This window comes from Chlamydotis macqueenii, chromosome 8, assembly GCF_036417535.1.
Source record: "Chlamydotis macqueenii isolate bChlMac1 chromosome 8, bChlMac1.mat, whole genome shotgun sequence".
NCBI lineage: Eukaryota > Metazoa > Chordata > Aves > Otidiformes > Otididae > Chlamydotis > Chlamydotis macqueenii.
In genome coordinates, this window is record NC_141563.1 from 31,340,097 (window position 1) to 31,357,108 (window position 17,012).

Consider the following 17,012-nt stretch of genomic DNA (forward strand, 5'->3'; position numbering starts at 1 on the left):
GTCTTGAACTCAGGCCAGCTAAAAATACTAAGGCACTCAATACAGAATTTAATGCCAAAACCAGTGTGAAATGGGAGGAAATGTTTTATATGATCCTGTTTTATGCTGCTATATTTTATAAAAGGCAAAGTTTCCTAAGGAAAGTTTTGAATGCTGTGTCCCTGCAGCGTAAACAACCTGAGCCTAGGCACTGTCAGAATGGGACAGCCTTTAAACTAATCATCCATGACAGAACACGTTCATTATAGATTGTAACAGAACTGCGTATCAGTGATAAAAGCATGTTCCTATGCTACTGGTTTAGTCGAGCAATCGTAAGTGGGTGTTTCCAAATAACACTAGTTATAATCCAAGCCTCCTCTGATCACCAAGAAAACCCATGCCCAGGTTCAGCTTTGGCCCACCCATTCTCCATCCAACAGGTTACCTCATCTGGTGTTATTTACAGGAGCCAGGCTTGATGCAGGTACACCTTGTCCGACCTCGGGATAAGCTGCTGGCTGTTCAGCCCATATCCTCCCCTCAGTCAATGAGACCATCCATACATGGATTCCACATATCAGATCTCATGATAAAAGTGAGGTCCCTCTTTCTGCTTTTTCCTTTCTGACCACTACCACGTTCAGATGGCACAGCGATATCACATGAGACACCATAGCAATTGCTTCAGACAGCCAGGCAACTCATACTGAGTTTCTACCCCTCCTCAGCTGCTGGCAGGAAACCATTTATCAGTGCTACTAGAAAAATACAAAGAAATACAGTTTGTAAGTTTTATGATAAAGGTTCTACCAAGTACAGAAAATGATTTTCTGCTATGAGTTAGTAGTTTGCCTTTGGTTAACTTCTCTGGCTTTGCTGAGGACCGAGAAGAGCTGATAGCAGCAGCTGTTGGCTGCAGCCTAGTGCACAGAGGGGGTTTCTCTAACATTGATCACACAATGCAATCTTTGACAGCAGAAGGAAGTGCTGCTTCTGCAAATGAGGTGTTGACTATATCCATCTGATACGTACTTACATTTCCTGAATCTTAGGCCATGCTGAAAATCCTTGATTTGTGATTCCACTAGAGTATCTACTATTTGCTGGCAGGTGAATACACTGAAGGCTGAAGCTGTTTGAGAACTTGCACAAGTTGTGCTTTCCCTAATTCACTGCACTCGGTGCTCCAGACTGATGCAGCAATTTACCGCTCTGGAGAGCTACTTCAGGCAGAATGCAGCAGCATCAGGAGAAGCAATGGAAAAAACAATCCCAGCACAGACCTTCCAGCCCAGACTGACACCACTGAGGTTTTGATCTCTGGCACAGAAGAGAATCAAAATGAAGTACACTGATGAACAGAGAGTAACGGTGGGCAATTCCAAATGTAACACACTGAAAAACGTATACCGCGATAATGTACCAGACCTTCCATTCATCCTTCAGCAAGCAAGGTGTCATCTTCTTTTACTGAGTTCAGAACATTATAGTCCATAAGTGTTTGTCGTTGCATCTGGAAGGTGAATATTTCCTGTTGAGTGGGAACTAAAAAGTCAGAGTGAAAGCACAAACTACTTGATCACAGATAACTACAAAGTCCTCAGCTGAAGCTGGAGATCAGGTCCATGATATGACTGGTGCTTGTGCTCGACCAAAGATGACTATGAAAATCTCAGGATTTTCATCGCTGCAATAAATCAGAAGTTGACTGCACATTACACAGCATGTCCTTTGTGCAATTTATCCAAGATCAGGCAAAACTTAGTTGTGGGTGAAATTTCAGAGCATGTTTCAGTGGCCTTGAGAGATGAATCTACAGTCGGAAGGATTGTTCACTTTCTGCAGAGTACAATTTATGCTAATTTTCATGGCACTGCTTGTTTAAAAGATGCTAAGACTGCCAAAATATTTGAAAAGGATACAACTGGAAAAAGAGGCATTATATGCATGAAATAGAACAAGAATCTTCTTTATTCTATACAAAGAATGACTGAATTTTTACACTTAAGTTTCGATGTGCAATATGTAAATAACATAACTGTTTATACTGAATTTTATCTGAATTGAGAAATTTATCTGAACTGAATTTATCTGAGAAAGTAACTTTTAAAAAAAATTCTTCATCTATGATTTTGACTTGGGAAAACTTTTATAAAGAGTGTCTATTTTTAAAACAATGCAAGTTCTCCGTGTTGAGGAACAGGTGGTTCTGTCTCCCTGCATATTAATTTGCAATTATAAAACAATGTCATTTCCTTAGAGGAGGTAAAAGTAGAGCTATAAACCATCAATTTAATCTTCTGCTGGGAATAATCACTTGAGAAAGAATATTAACTGTGAGGTACATAGATACAAATCTTCCTGACAAACATCTCCATTGGAGAAAAAGGGCTGTCAGAAGACCTCCCATCTCCACATACCAGAATGGGTCATGAGGAAGAAGTTCTTTCGAAAGGGAGGTAGAAGTGTGCCCCAAAAAACCACAGGCATGCAAGCATGGAGCTAGCCTGGAGAACGATAAATGAGTCAAGTATACATTATGTCTGACTTCACCAGTTTCACAGAAAAGCAGCAATTCTATGGCAGGCAGCATGGAAAGCAGAGCTAGGTCTCTGCTCTCTTCTCAGAGCCCCTTACACAGAAATTCCCCCAAAAGATCATAAAGAGCAAAAAGATAAAGGGCTCTCCTTTGTGAAAAGCAGAGCACTGTGCCAAGACAGCCTGCTCCAGCCCCGGCTTAACACAGGAAACACGGCCATACGATCTCTTCAAACATGGACATCTCAAGTTAGGCAACCTAAGAACAACTGTTTTAAGAAGGAACTGGCTGCCACAGTAACTCTGTATTGCCGTGCAGCCACAGCAATATTGCTGTTTCTTAAGTGACCTCCAAGGACTTGCACTTTAAATATGATATAAACTTCAAATCATGTTGGTTCTGATGATAAAAACTGTTTCCTAAGGACCTCTCATTTTTAAATTTGCCAAAGCAGTGATGCAGTTTCATACTGTCACCACCCTGCCCCCACCAAATCCTTGCTAAATCATTCAGCCGCTACGAGCAGCAGACTTGACATGAAAACCAAATTAAAGAAAAAGTCAAGATACTTGCTTAAGGGAGACCTTTTTTTTTTTTCACCAGCAAGTTTCTTACAGAAGCAAAAATGTGACCAGTAAAAGCTGGTAAAGAGAAGTTTTCTATGCACAACTGGAAGTGCCCAGGATTTAGAGCTCCTCCCTGGTGTGTTTCTTGTGCACCGAGATTTTTTCACACCGTTTCAGCTAGTACTTGGAAAAAGTGATGCTTTCTTCTCAACTGCTAGCAGTATGAATTCCAACAAACATTTACAGCCGATTGAGATTAAATCTGTGAATCTTTAAAGTTTTTTTTTTTTTCTTTTCAGTTGTTCCCCTTTATATTGTAGCTTGCTTAGTAAATGTTGCAAACACAAGGAAAAAAGCACACATGATTGAAAAATGAATTATACAGATGTAAGTATTCAAAAAGCCACTGTTGGAAAAACAATATTTTTCAGGGTTCTGGTTGGTTTGCGAGGTTTTTTTGCCATGTTATTACACTAGATTAATGTTTTATGCGTCACCTTTAAAATTTTAAATGATTTGGTTTCTCACTGACCTAAAAGAGAAGGAAAAATAATTCTGAAGTGTCAGTACTTTTCTGCACCAAAGTTTGGAACAAACAGGACATCAAAGAAGAAAAAGTTACGACACTGCCGAGGCTCCAGAGTGCATTCCATTTTCTGGGGCGGATTTGGCTTGGTGCAGGGCAGCTTGAATTCTGAAATGTGTTCTTGTTTCCATGGAGTAATTCTTGTAGTTTTGTCTAAAACAAAAGCAGATCCACTCTGATGAATACATATATTTTAAACATTTTCAAGTTATCTTTATATTATTGTTCTAAGCAAAACAACTGTAGACAGCAAAAAAGCCTTTCTTCACAAGCTCCTTTACTGCCTACTCTAAAATACAAGGCATATGCTCCTAGGCAAACAATGCAGCTCTTTGTTCTTTATTTGTAGTTCCACTGTCTGGCAATTACCAGAAAAATATAGCTTAATAAGTGATTGAATCTGTTCCACTCAGTCAAAATACTGAGTTCACATTAAATATCTGTAACATCCACATATTCAGAAATTAAGATTTTTTTTTTTTCCTCCCCTCTGAAAGTATAACTGATGAATTTGATTACAAACATTTTCAGGATTAAAAAAAAAAATAATTTAATAAGATAAACTTATCTTAATTCAGCAGACACATTTCAAGGAAGTAGACAAGAGGGGGAAAAAAAAAAAAAAAAGAAAAAGAAAGAGAGAAGCTGTCCTGAACCAGAAGAGGCAAACACCCCATCTCCATCCTGTGGTTGTCAGCGACGTGTACTGTGTGTAGGAAACAAGGCCAGACAATTTGCTGTCCTACAAGCTGGGAAAAAGCAAGCGGGCACACGCAAGACTCCATATCAGCTCCTGAGGAGCAGCTCACCAGCCCAGGGAATCACTGGCAGGACTTCTCCCTCACACATCTAGTGGCTGACTCAGCAGTGTCATCTGCCTGTAGTCTCCAGTAGCTATGTCGTGCTCTGAAGAGTTACAGAAACTTTAAAAGAATCTGTATTTTCATGTAGAAGCTTAAATAAAAGAAGAAATTTTGCCCCTAGGACTACACAGAAAGCACAGACCCTACTGAATGGAATTAACATGTCAGCTCTTGCAGGATGGATACAGAATCCAGACACTAAACAGGATCAGACCACGCTAATTTTCTTTCAGAAGATATTTGTCATCTTTACAGAAACATAACAATAATTACTAAACAGTCTGTATACCTTAAAAGCATTTCAGTTCAAAATTCATAATTCAAATTAAGCATGGAAGCACCGTATCTGTCACTATGGCAGTGGCAGTCTCTGTAAAAACAAGGAATTCCTCACCCGTCCCTGCTTAGAATTTTATGTATGCAACATCCAAGAGGCTGACTGAGAAAATCTTTAAATTAAGTAGATTTTGTCATGCAAATACTGTATTTCTCATCACTAGGCTGATATTCTTGCTTGTAGGTTACGGTAATACAAACAGAAATAGAAATATTTCCATGCACGACCAAGCCAAAACTGTTTATCATCTCATTTCCACACTTTCTCCCAGAGCTGAAACATTCAAGCCAGCACCAGTGTGTGGATCTAGGTCAAGCAAATCAAGCGTCATGCACAAGCTGAGCACTCGTCCGCACTCCTGCCAACTGCAAACATAATTCCGCAGTCCTGAAACCTACCGCGGCCAACGCCTTCTCCCTCTAGTGGCTCCAAAGACATCCAGCATTTTTAGCTGAAAGCTTATAACTGTGCATTTTAATGCAATGCAACAGCTGCAGGTGGAAATGTAAGGACTGCACTTCTTTTTTTAATGACTGAAACAAGGAGGGGGGTTCTGGTGGTTTTTTGTTTGCCTATCGTTACAGCTTCTGCGAGTTCTTTGAGCACAGCAAGTCTGAGTATCAGCCTTTCATACACTAGGTAACAGCAAATTTAAGAGCTGCTGTCTGCTGGTGGTCGTCTTTAAGCCAAACACCTTCCCTCGAGGGGGTCTGGCTTAAATAGCGGTCAGGGGAAAGGTGCGATGGCTGAGCAGCAAGCGACAGGAGTACCAGATGGAACGAGAAGCTCTGAATCGTTCATTTCTAGATCTCTTCTTAAGAGAGATTTTAACAGGAAATGAGGACAGGAGGAGAGGCATGCTTTGAGGAATGTGAAACCAATTGAAACACTTTCCATTGCATTTTGCTAACACAATTTTTGCTGCTCTTAATATCTTCTGTGAGTCTACAGAGAACCAGGCTCACAAGCATAGCAGATTAAGAACTGCAATATTTTAATTTTTGTGCTGACAGGCTTTTGGCATAATCTCCAGTAGGCTGATTCACCACTGTCTTCACAGTGGATTGACTTGGACAAAAGCTCAACACAAAAACTCCATCTGACCTCTTTGAAACCTGGGGCCAGACACCAGTTTTGTAGCTGCTCACACCTGCGGCAGTGACTGGCATGACTCTGCACTTGGAAAGATGCAGACATCTGGACTCATTCAGGATCCAGGCAGAGAGGTGAACTACCCTGCTGCAGGATGCTTGAAGAGGGCGAGGGTTGTTCGGTTTGGATTCCCTCTCATGTGCCCCTCCAAGAAACTTTGGCTCAGCAGAGAAGTAAAGGCTCGGACAGAGGCAAACCCTGTATTTTGTTAATTTTATAATAAAGAACATACATGATCAAGTCCAGCTCTTCCTGGTAAACCTATTTTGCTAGAAAAATCAGTCACACAAAATAGTAAAAGCAGGTGTTTCAGTTGCCTTTCAAATGTGGATGAAACAACACAAAGATACTAAATGCAACCTGAAGCATGATCTTAAATGTATTTCATCAAGGAAAGAAAACAGCACTGTTAGCCATCAATTTGAGCAATGCTGTTTCAGCCATAACACTGAGCTTTGATTTAATTTAATACATATTTTATGAATAAGTAAATAGACTCCAAAGATTATTACATTTTGTTACACATGGATTATTTCTTACGGAAGCCTTTGACGTTCATATAATATCTTTAGAAATTTTGTTTTTCTCTTATCAGAATGGATGGGTAAGTCACAGACTGAATGATAAGATAATGTCTACCACTAGAAAAGTCCAAACCAAAACTAGGGCATGAGTCCTTCCATTGAAAAAAAATGAAACAATGCATTTCCGTGATGGTAATGAAATGTTTCTGCTTCTCGCTAACCAGCAAAACCCTGCTGACCCATCAGACATCAGCACAGGCTTTTCACTTGCTTACTTTGCTCTTTCCAGTAGTTTTATTGCTTCTTCTCTTCTGCCCTGGTCTAGATACAGTATCGCCAGCTCCAGCAAGGCATTTGGAATTAGATAATGGTCATATTTTATCTTCTTCTCACTGCATTGGAAAAGAAATAGTCTCAAGATCTTGAAACGATATATTGTTTCCTTCATTTAACAAACACAAATAAATAGGAGATTAGCTAAGATCAGAAAGAGCAATCAATCTCTATTACAACACTCGTTATGTTCTCTACCCAAAGCTACCTTCCCAGTTATTCAATGTGTATTTTGCATGATCATCCTGCACAATATGTTATTTTTTAGGATTACAAAATACTGCCTTTTATTATCTGGAAGGTATTAGAAAAGATGACAATATTGTGAACTGACAAAAAGAGATGCCATTCACTACACGATGTAAAGAAGTTCTAAGTGTAATTGTGCTGCCATCTGTCTCTGAGACTGCATTTGGCTTTTTGGGTACAGCTTCTTCATGAACGGTAAGAAGAAAGGGGGGAAAAAAAGGGAAGTGATATCTCAAAAAAATTGTGCATGTATAGCCCCCCAAAAAGGAGAAAATATCTCAGTAAAACTGTAGATCTGCAATTCTTTTTCCATACATGGCTAGCAATACTGGCAACTAAAATTGCAATTCCTTGATATCAACTGAAATAAATACTAGACACTGCAGTTCTCTCCCTTCCATTCCTATCACAGTTGCATCTCCTCTTACTTGAAATGAATATTTACTGAGAAATTCAAGAGCTGTCTTATATGCCAGGTATGAAGACTTACTTTAAATAGATGTAATTAAACTGGTCTTCTGCTTCTGAGATCTTGCCCAAATGCTTGAGGCATAAACCCTTTAACAGTTTTATCACGCACTGGTCATCTGCTAGTAATTCTGTAGCTGCAAGATGAAGTAAACAGCATATTTTAGAAAAATCTAGAGCAGCAGTGACTTTTACACAGGTAGGTGTGACCACAATCCATTTACTGGAACACAGGAGAGAAAGAGCTAACTGGTCAATTTAGTTAATTCATTGCAGAGACAAACACACATCAATCTTTTCATAAATCAGTCAAACTTAGTCTAAAAATTGCTGGGCTGTTCCTTTCCTCCCTTCTCCCACTGAAACGCTATTCCACAATCTTATTGTTCCGACACCTAAAAACTAATTTAAAGTGTACACTTTGGAAATACTGAGGTCCAACTTACAATCTCTCAACCTTACGCCTTCATTGCCCTTCAGTGCGTATAGTCCTTCTCCTTCCTTGACTTCTAGTCACATGATGGATTCGTAGGCAAGTATTCTATTAATTCTCCACCTTTGTTTGGCTAAACAAAAACATGCCAAACTTTGCTACCTGCTACCTCACATTCCCTCACCTTCTTACCATACCTTCTGCTCACCTGAGTTTACACTTAATTAGGAGTGCCCAGAGTCTTACCAGTGCCTACTTCAAAGTCCTTACTAACAACATCCTTTCTCCATCAGAAAAATTTTGCATAATACATTTCAAAGAAAATATCTGGCTTTTTCATCGCCATTCCAGATAGGCAGTTTAGAAGTGAAATCTTCAGCTTGCTTGCTCATTTCCAATTCATTAAAGAGTAACTAGGAAGAATTTCTGCAAAACGTGTTGTATTGCATCTTGTGCTACTGAATGTCAGCCGGTTTTCACTACTCCGAACCTCACCTGGTTCCTCCTCTATCACTCCAGCTGATTAAATGCTGACACATACTGCACGAAACAGCTGCTTCCCTTTGGACTATGCAGTTGGGGGCCTTGATCCTATAACTGGAGTCACTTTTGTTGCTAAGCCCCATCGTGGCCCCTAGATATACACATCACCAAAGCAAATCCCAGGGAAGATGCCCAAAGCCTATGCTGCAAACTAACTTAGAAGGAACAGGGAAGAGGGCAAAAGTTGACACGCTAGGTACGTGCACAGTGACATGACTCAAGGCCACAGAAGAGGTATTTCATAAGAATTAAAAAAAAAAAAAAAAGAAAAGAAAAAAAGCGAGCAGGTCAATTTTATCTTCCGGACATCTGTCCCAAGACCACATTCACACGCATGTACTTCCTCTACTTTAACATATCCTAGACACAATTATGCATATCAGATTTGCATTTCTAGATGTTACTTCCACTAACAGTCTTCCTTTTACATCTTATATGGTATAATGCTGCTATGGGCACATCCTCACATTCATCATTTTATAGTGTTAGAATCTTGCATTATGAATCTCATAGTAATTCAGAGAAATACTTGAAAATACAACAGTTTAACCCCCAGACTCTATCAGGAAAGCTCAAGGGAAGCACGATGCCTGGAAACAGCAAGTCACTCTTTGGAACAGATAATACTTTAAATTGTTGGCGTGTTTAAAATATAGCCAACTTTTCGATTACATGTCCTCATTGTATTACAGTTTTATAAACATGAATCTCCTACAAATCGCTGCAAAAAGCCAGCCTTATCCACAATTTACCAACGAAGAAAAAAAAAAGGTATAAGAGAAATAATTAATTTATTCAAAATAATGTAGCAAAATGGGTGACAAAGGAAATGAAAGGGTCAAAAGCCTTCTTCCAAGATGTCACCTTCACTGACAATATTTTGCTGTTCTCTTTTCACAACTAATTAAAAAGAAGATAGCATTAGCCAGTCTTTCAGACAACTCTTTCAAATCGATGTGCACAGGAAGACCAAGGTCCTAGAAAAGACTGCAATGCAGTGATTTTCCCCATATTCCTTTGTCAACATGGGCTTGATCCTCTTGCGGGAAGGCAGTATATAATAATAAGATAAAATATTTAATAAGAGAAAATTCTGTGAGAAAAAGCTGTGCAGCCTGGTTGCACCCCCACAGGAGTTGGGAAAGACTGGCAAAAAATAAACATTAATTGAACTTTCTCATGAATGGCTAATTAACAGACCGACAGAAGATACGGCAGCAGAGCCTGTTCCAGTTCAGTACTGTCCCCTACCTTACGCTCATTCACAGTGCAAAGGAAGCCCATCCCTAGTGTCCCGGCTTTCTGTAGCATACTGTTGACACACAAATACCATTCAGCCCAAGGTCACATCGTAAACTGACAGCGCTTTAAAAACACAAGACTGACTTGTCTCCTTCTATTTATCCATCAAAACTGAAATACAGTATCCGAGGATAACAAAGCTTCATGATTCAAGTAATCAAGTCAATACATACACTGATTTTGATCTAGCAAAATAAACAGTATTTTCATACATGTCAAACTATTCCTAATACACACCTGTGGACGGAAAAATCACTTGCTACATTAAAGTTATTGTTACATTAAAAATGAAAATTATTCCTCTCTGCATAAACAGTTCACGGTTTCATTATCTATGTTCCTCCTATGATCAGATTAACTTTACTAAGGAGTGTCTGTATTCACAGATAGTATCTTTAGCTGTTGCACTGTAAAATACCTGCTTAAACCATATCACCGATTACCTGAACTCCTTGCCAATGCTTCTTCCGCTTCAATTAAAGTCTCTAACATGCCTTCTGTTAAGTTGGGACATTTTCCAATTACAGCATAGCCATTCCAGATATACATCATTTCCTAGGGTCAGGGAGAAATGACAGCATCATTAGTTACAGTACTGGATAAATGCAGTGATGAAATACTTAACTTTATCCCTCTGTATGATGAAAAAGTTACAGGTTCCTTAAATAAAAAGTCAGTTTGTCAAAACATATTTTTGTTGCAACTGAAAACTTGTTACATTGGTTTTCAGAACAAATTAGCTTTGGAAGACAACTAAAGAGCCTTTTACTACACACAATGCACGGCGTACTGCTTGAACAGAATGCAAATACAATCTCACTTACAGATGAAGGCAAGTACCTACAAGACAGACAGACTTAAAACATTCCCGATACATGGCTAACTCTCCCTTGATTAAGGTCTCCTCTTGCTTTTCAGTTCTATCTATCCCAGCCAGAGCAGTAGTAACTATAAATAACTGGAAAGTATTGCTATAATAGAAAAATATAAAACCTTAGGACAGCAAAACAAAAAGAAAACAAAAAAAACTCTAACCTTTAAGCCAAGCTTCAAAGAAAACAATAGAATTTTAGAGCCAAACTGTAAACCCCTTAAATTCAGCAGGTTTGTTAGACGTTACCACAGAAAGTAATTTCTTTCTTATTCAACTGTTCTTCGAGTAAATTTTATTAAATACTACTGGTTTAATTCCTATTTGTTATTGGTGTTCTCTCCGAGTATATCACCAGACCAAATGCGTCCATTGCCACTAGCAATCACAAAGTTAAAGATGGAAATATTATATAGACTTATAACTGATCCTCATGACTGATTCTATTTATTTATACAACCTAGTCTGTATTTGATAATTTAAAGCTTTTCTATAAACTTTCTGTATAGAATAACTAAGTTCTGGAACTACAGTACAAAAAGCTGTCAGGCTAGAATAGATGAGCCAGCATGTTAACCTCAGTCACTACTGCTTTCACCATCTGGTCTCTATTGATTGGAAAACCTGTGCTGAACTTGCATATCTAGTGCAGATTTGTTAACATGGTCTTGACACAGAAGCACTCAAACTATGTTTATTGTAGGCTAAATCTCCGAGCCAAGACTTGCTTGAGGACTCGCTCCTCTCAGCAAGTCCCTTCACAGTGAAAAGAAAAATTATGGAGATGAGATTCTGCACATAGTTTCGCATCCTGAGTGCTTTTAACCGTTCAGCTGCGGCATCTGCTGCCTCAGAAATGCAACTGCAGCAGAAACAAAGGACGCAATGCCCAGCCTCTCTCAGGACAGCCCTTAGTACAGAAACCTGTTCTGCTAAAATCCCATTAGAACAGCCCAGCCAAACCCCAGGTGTGCACGTTTCTTACTCACTACAATCTCTGAAACCTGAAAGGCAAATCAAAGTAACCTAATTATTTCCCTCACTTCAAGTCTTAAGACTTTGTGGAAAGTGGCCCCTAGTGAATATTCACACTGTGCTGCAACAACTGTATTTCTTCAAGAAGCACTGTGTCACATACCCAGTTGGTGGGCAGAGAAATGACTACTCACTGGTGTCTCCAAGAGGCTCTCCTTGTTCAGGCATTTTCTTAAAGAGTATTTACTAATTATCCATCTGTTTCTCAATCACAACAGCTCAAATAACTGCAAATGTTAACACCACTGCACTTGGCAAACCTGTGGACTCAAAATCCTTTTATGCTCTTTTATGTGTTCTTTGCAGACAGATTTTTGTAAGTGCACCATGAGCAAGGCAATGGATACCTTATGCAGCCGTTCTCATCTGGCCACAGGGAACTGGCCAGCAAAAAAAAATTTAAAAAAAAAAATTAAAATTCAACAGTATGCAATGGTTTTCTGGAGCAGTTAAAGGATTTGGTTGTTTCATCGCAGCACCCGTGAGTTGCTCTGGAGAGCACCAAATTGCAAACATTCAGGAGCATATTAAATAGATTCCTAAACGCAGTCCCCAGCTATTGCATTGTTTCCTTGATTCCCTCCCTCCTCAGTTTGTACCTTAAACTCTTTTAGCAGTGTCAGTAAATGACACACGACAGAAGAGACCTAGGGCAACGTTCCTCAAAAAGGAATGAAAAGAAAGCTGCTAGGAGCATGCTATTCTATAGCTGGAACAATGAGTTACACACACAACACGTTTACGTGTCACAAAAACTGGCTGAGTTCCCTGTGGCTGGTGCATGCCCCAGTTTTACAGCATTCCTCACATTCATTTGGCTTTGCTTTGGGAACATTCCAGTCTCCTGCAGAGGTTTTACCTTAGAAACATGGAAAGATACTATTCTAATTATTTCAGTTTTATTTCCATAAATTAAAAAAAAATGTTACTAAGGGGGAGGGAAGGGGTATTTTTAACTTACCAAAGGTGGGACAGGCAAAGGAATGGGGTTTGAAGAAAGGTATCGTCGAGCTTTCCGAATGGCAAACTTTTCTGTAGGCAGAGATTTCCCTGCAATTTTCAGTTTCAAACTGGGAACAATCCTGAAAGTTTAAAGGAAAATGTAAGGAATATTTCCTCTGTGAACCTCTGGGGGGGAAAAAAAAACCAACATTCAAACTTAAAAAAAATCAAACCAAAGAGAACTTAAAAAAGCTGTTACACACAGTTATTGCTACCTCTGTGGAGGATGAGCAATACATATTCATAAAAGCTGTCTTTATGCAGGGCACTTTTATCTCCAGGCTTCCTCTTTAATCAAGCAGGAGGAAGAGGGACTCATCCCCACCCAAAGACTAAATGAGATGATGCACCTAACTTATTAAGGGCTCATCTCTCTTCATAGACTAAGAGGCAAGCTAGCTTTTATCTGTGTTCATCTCATTCTCCCAAGGACCAAACCTATTCACTTTGTAAGGCATCCCAAATTCAGTTAAATCTGCTTGTAATGATTATATAGCAGGAAAAGCTGAAAAGTACCAATATATTGTAAGCACATTAAAAAGTGATATTTAGATTTTATAGAAAAATTGTAAAGACCAAAAAATCAATTTTCTTTGCCCCAGCAAGATTTAGGCATTTCTGATCTGAAACATTACAATCAGGTTAACTCACTGTGTTAATAATGCATATAGCCACTTGCACATTTAATTATTTCATGTTCTTTTCAGACCAATAATCAAGTTGTACTGATGTCTCCACTAAGGAGGCACACACCTTGCAGCATAATCCATTTAAGGCTTTCGTACCTTACATGCCATTTTGATTAATGGAAACAACTGAAAAAGAGTGTGAATATTACATGCAACAGCAGCAGCCACTGTATGGCTGACAGACCTAATATCTTATCCCTAAAGTATTTCCAAATCAGGAGAAATCTGCTATCTGAAATTAGGGTCCACTTCAGTTTAAGGGAATGTTTCACTCTGCAATTTCTTACCAATCCAATGCTATTTGCACAGTTCTTCCAAACTGCAGAATGAATAATTTTGCCTCTTTCCCCCCAGTACTGTGATGTGAAAAGACAGGAAATTGCTGTAACCAAGAACCAGCAAATTTTACCTAAATAATTCAACTTCATTGTCTCCAAAAGGACTGCAGTCATCTGGTCCAAACATACTGAGATAAGCAGCTTTCATGTAAATGTAAGTAGCCTGCAAATGCAATCAAGAATATCTATACAGAAAAATGAATTTATAGCATCACTATTCTTGATATAAAATGCAGAAAACAGCAACAAAGAGGAAGAATTTGCTGCTTTTGCTCACAAACAGAGGTAATTGACAAAATTTTAAGCAGCAGAAGTATTTTAGAAAGTGGAGTACAGAAATCTTTATCATGTACGTCTGTTTACTTTGTATCAGCTTATAGTTTATGTCCAAATTCCAAGAACAAATCTCATGCTCGTGTAAAGTGAATTTTTATTAGTCTCAGGAATACATGTAAGAATACTTATGAAAAGGTCACGCTCAGAGAAAGAAATACTACTATGTGTCCAATCACAGCTTGGTAGCGTATCTCAAATATTAGGCTCTAGAACCTGGCTGCTTGGTCCGTATGTTGGTTTTGGTTCCACTTGGCCAATACATACAATGTATAACAGAAAAAAAACCAGACAGAGATACCCTCCCCACACACATAGTCAGATCACGGTAAGAAGAAACAAAACTCCAATCAACCACACACACCCCTCCCAACAGACTTAATCCCTTCTGACAGATTTCCCTGGGGTTCAGGGGAAGATGAAGGGAGGAAAGTTACCAGGGTTCTGGACGGAAGAGCTTCTCCCTTTGAGATGCACAAGGCAAGGCGCCTCTTCTAATTATATTTATTAACCTGGAGGTATCATCATGGCTAGCCTCACTCATCACCAAAAGAGCTTATAACCATAATGTAACGAAAGAAATGGCAGCTTGCGCCATTAATTGCAATGTGTTGATTACACAACCAGCCAATACACAGCAGAACATCTTTAACAATCTGTTCTTCAAGTCACACTCAAAAGATTTCTGTTTGCCCACAATCTGTTCAGATTTGAATATCTGCAATTCACATTGTTCCATAAGAGCCACAGCAAACCAGGTTTTGTTATACAATCTTCATCTTTAAAGCTACAAAATCAACTCAATCTGATTAAAAGTTAACAGATACTACAGGGCCTTCTGGCCTTCTGTTCTGCTTACCTTTGACCAAGTGTTTTCTTTACTTAGCAGGTCTGCATAGAAGAAAGCCATCTTCCACTGGCGCTTGTAGGTGAAGCACCACATGAGCTCCCAGTAACACATGTGATGAAACTGCTTCCAATATTGCTGAGCCTCGCAACATTCTTCATACCTATTAACTGCCTGAACACAGAGATTTTTCAAACACTGCCTTAATCACGTGTAAACGTACATACACCAGTGCTGTAATAGACATTGGGGCTCCACGATCTGCCGGCATGACTCCTACAACTTCCAAATTATTAACAGCCCAGTATTCCCTAAAATTACATTTGTTGGCTTCACACAAGAGATTCTTGGCTCCGCAGTCATCCTGGTGTTAGCAGGTTTACCCCTCCAGCAGAGCTCCCCATTCCTGGAAGTCATAGTAAGTTCCAAGCACAGACAAAAATGCATGTTTGTGTCTAGGGAAATTAGGAAACTAAAGTCAGGGGAGAGATGCTCAGATAACATTTATTTTTGCAGCTCCAAAGATTTCAAGGGAGCTACGATACTGCACATCAGCTGATACTCTGTCTCAGAGTATTCTGGACATGCATTCTTCACCTCCCTAATTCTTTCAAGTCTCGTATGACTCTCCACTCAGACTAAAGGCAAAGGATTACCACTGGACTTTATCAAAGGCACAACTTGCTTCAGGATAGGAAAGACAATGAGAAAACTGTGTCATTAATGCTGGTGAACTAGATTATCACCAGAAATTGAGAAGGGTAGCAAAATGAGCTGGTCAAACAAGCTAGTCAAAACAGTTTTCAAAATCCCTATTTGTAATTCATAAACTCTAAATTATATATAGGCCAAAGACACAGGAAGCATTAGCCAAAAAGGAAACATCGTTCCTGGAGTTTTTCTAAAGCTTTTGAAACTGACTTTCCCAAGAGCAAAAGGATTACTTACCGCATCAATATTACCCTTTAGCGTTTCTATCCTGCCTGCAAAAAACAGGAATATGGCTCCCTGTAATAAATAATAATAAAAATACAAGTATTCTTTAACAGTTTTCAAGCTGACTATACAGTCTAGATCTTTGTTATTTGGCAAGAAAACACTGAACAATCATACCTAACTAAATTATGATTCTTTTTACCTTTGGATAGCGAGCCAAGTAAGGCTTAAGTAGTCTTTCTGCCTCCTCAACATTTCCTTTTCCTGTCCCTAGAATGCATAAAAATGCAAGTGATAAAAATAGTAGGAAAATAAAAAATAAAAAAAAAAACCAGGAATGTGAGGTACTGATAAGCCATCCTCATCTGGACAATATCTAAGTTACTCTCTCTGCTAAGTAAGGCTTAAATCCAGGTTGGTGTTGCACTAAGCCACCAAGCAGGAAGACCTGAACAACATTATCCTTACTGACTTGACAATTCACTTATGCACAAACACACACATGTTGTTGAATGCTTTAGCAGGAGATAACAGGGAAATATGTCTCCGTGGGAAGCTACCACCTTCCAGAAAAGCCAGGAATGACATATAAACTTGAACAAAGTATTCAGAAAGTCATAACTTAGAGCAATTGTTTTAACGTCCCAAATAATGCACCTGACTACTGAAGACAGATTTAGTTCTCACAACTTCCTTTGCTATCCCCATTGTTACCCTTCCAATGTGTTAAACAAACCTCCATCTTGAAGATTAAGACAATTTAAGATTGTAAAATTACCCACAAATGAGTTCTATTTAATCTGTTCATGAACAAACAATTCACCAACAAATAGGTGATGGAATAATCTCTTTCCCCCGTGTCCCACAAGAACTAATCAAATCCAAGAGTTATTATAAACAATCTTACCTAACACAAAGGTCATGAAAGTATGATAGCAAAGCAACAGCATGGTACACAGCACCGACCTAAAGCTGTACGACGACGCTCCTTCTTGAAGCTGCAGCAGACCATGCTCCTGTGCAAACAGAGGTGAGGAGGACAAAGCATTGCAAAAGAACCAAAGCTGTGTTTTGCTAGTTTGTT

At 39.0% G+C, this 17,012-nt stretch overlaps 1 protein-coding gene across 1 annotated transcript in view; it reads right to left on the reverse strand.

Moving 5' to 3' along the window:
- Nucleotides 1-1,935: 1,935 nt before the first annotated feature.
- TTC39A (tetratricopeptide repeat domain 39A) overlaps nucleotides 1,936-17,012 on the reverse strand; it is a 37,933-nt gene continuing 22,856 nt past the window's right edge. The window contains exons 9-18 of the mRNA XM_010117078.2: nucleotides 16,836-16,944; nucleotides 16,131-16,198; nucleotides 15,941-16,000; nucleotides 15,005-15,166; nucleotides 13,884-13,975; nucleotides 12,745-12,865; nucleotides 10,321-10,432; nucleotides 7,622-7,736; nucleotides 6,825-6,941; nucleotides 1,936-3,826 (exon numbers count right to left, since the gene is read on the reverse strand). Of these exons, the coding sequence (XP_010115380.2) occupies nucleotides 3,706-3,826; nucleotides 6,825-6,941; nucleotides 7,622-7,736; nucleotides 10,321-10,432; nucleotides 12,745-12,865; nucleotides 13,884-13,975; nucleotides 15,005-15,166; nucleotides 15,941-16,000; nucleotides 16,131-16,198; nucleotides 16,836-16,944 (1,077 nt within the window). The 3' untranslated portion in view covers nucleotides 1,936-3,705. The remainder of the gene's footprint in view (nucleotides 3,827-6,824; nucleotides 6,942-7,621; nucleotides 7,737-10,320; nucleotides 10,433-12,744; nucleotides 12,866-13,883; nucleotides 13,976-15,004; nucleotides 15,167-15,940; nucleotides 16,001-16,130; nucleotides 16,199-16,835; nucleotides 16,945-17,012) is intronic.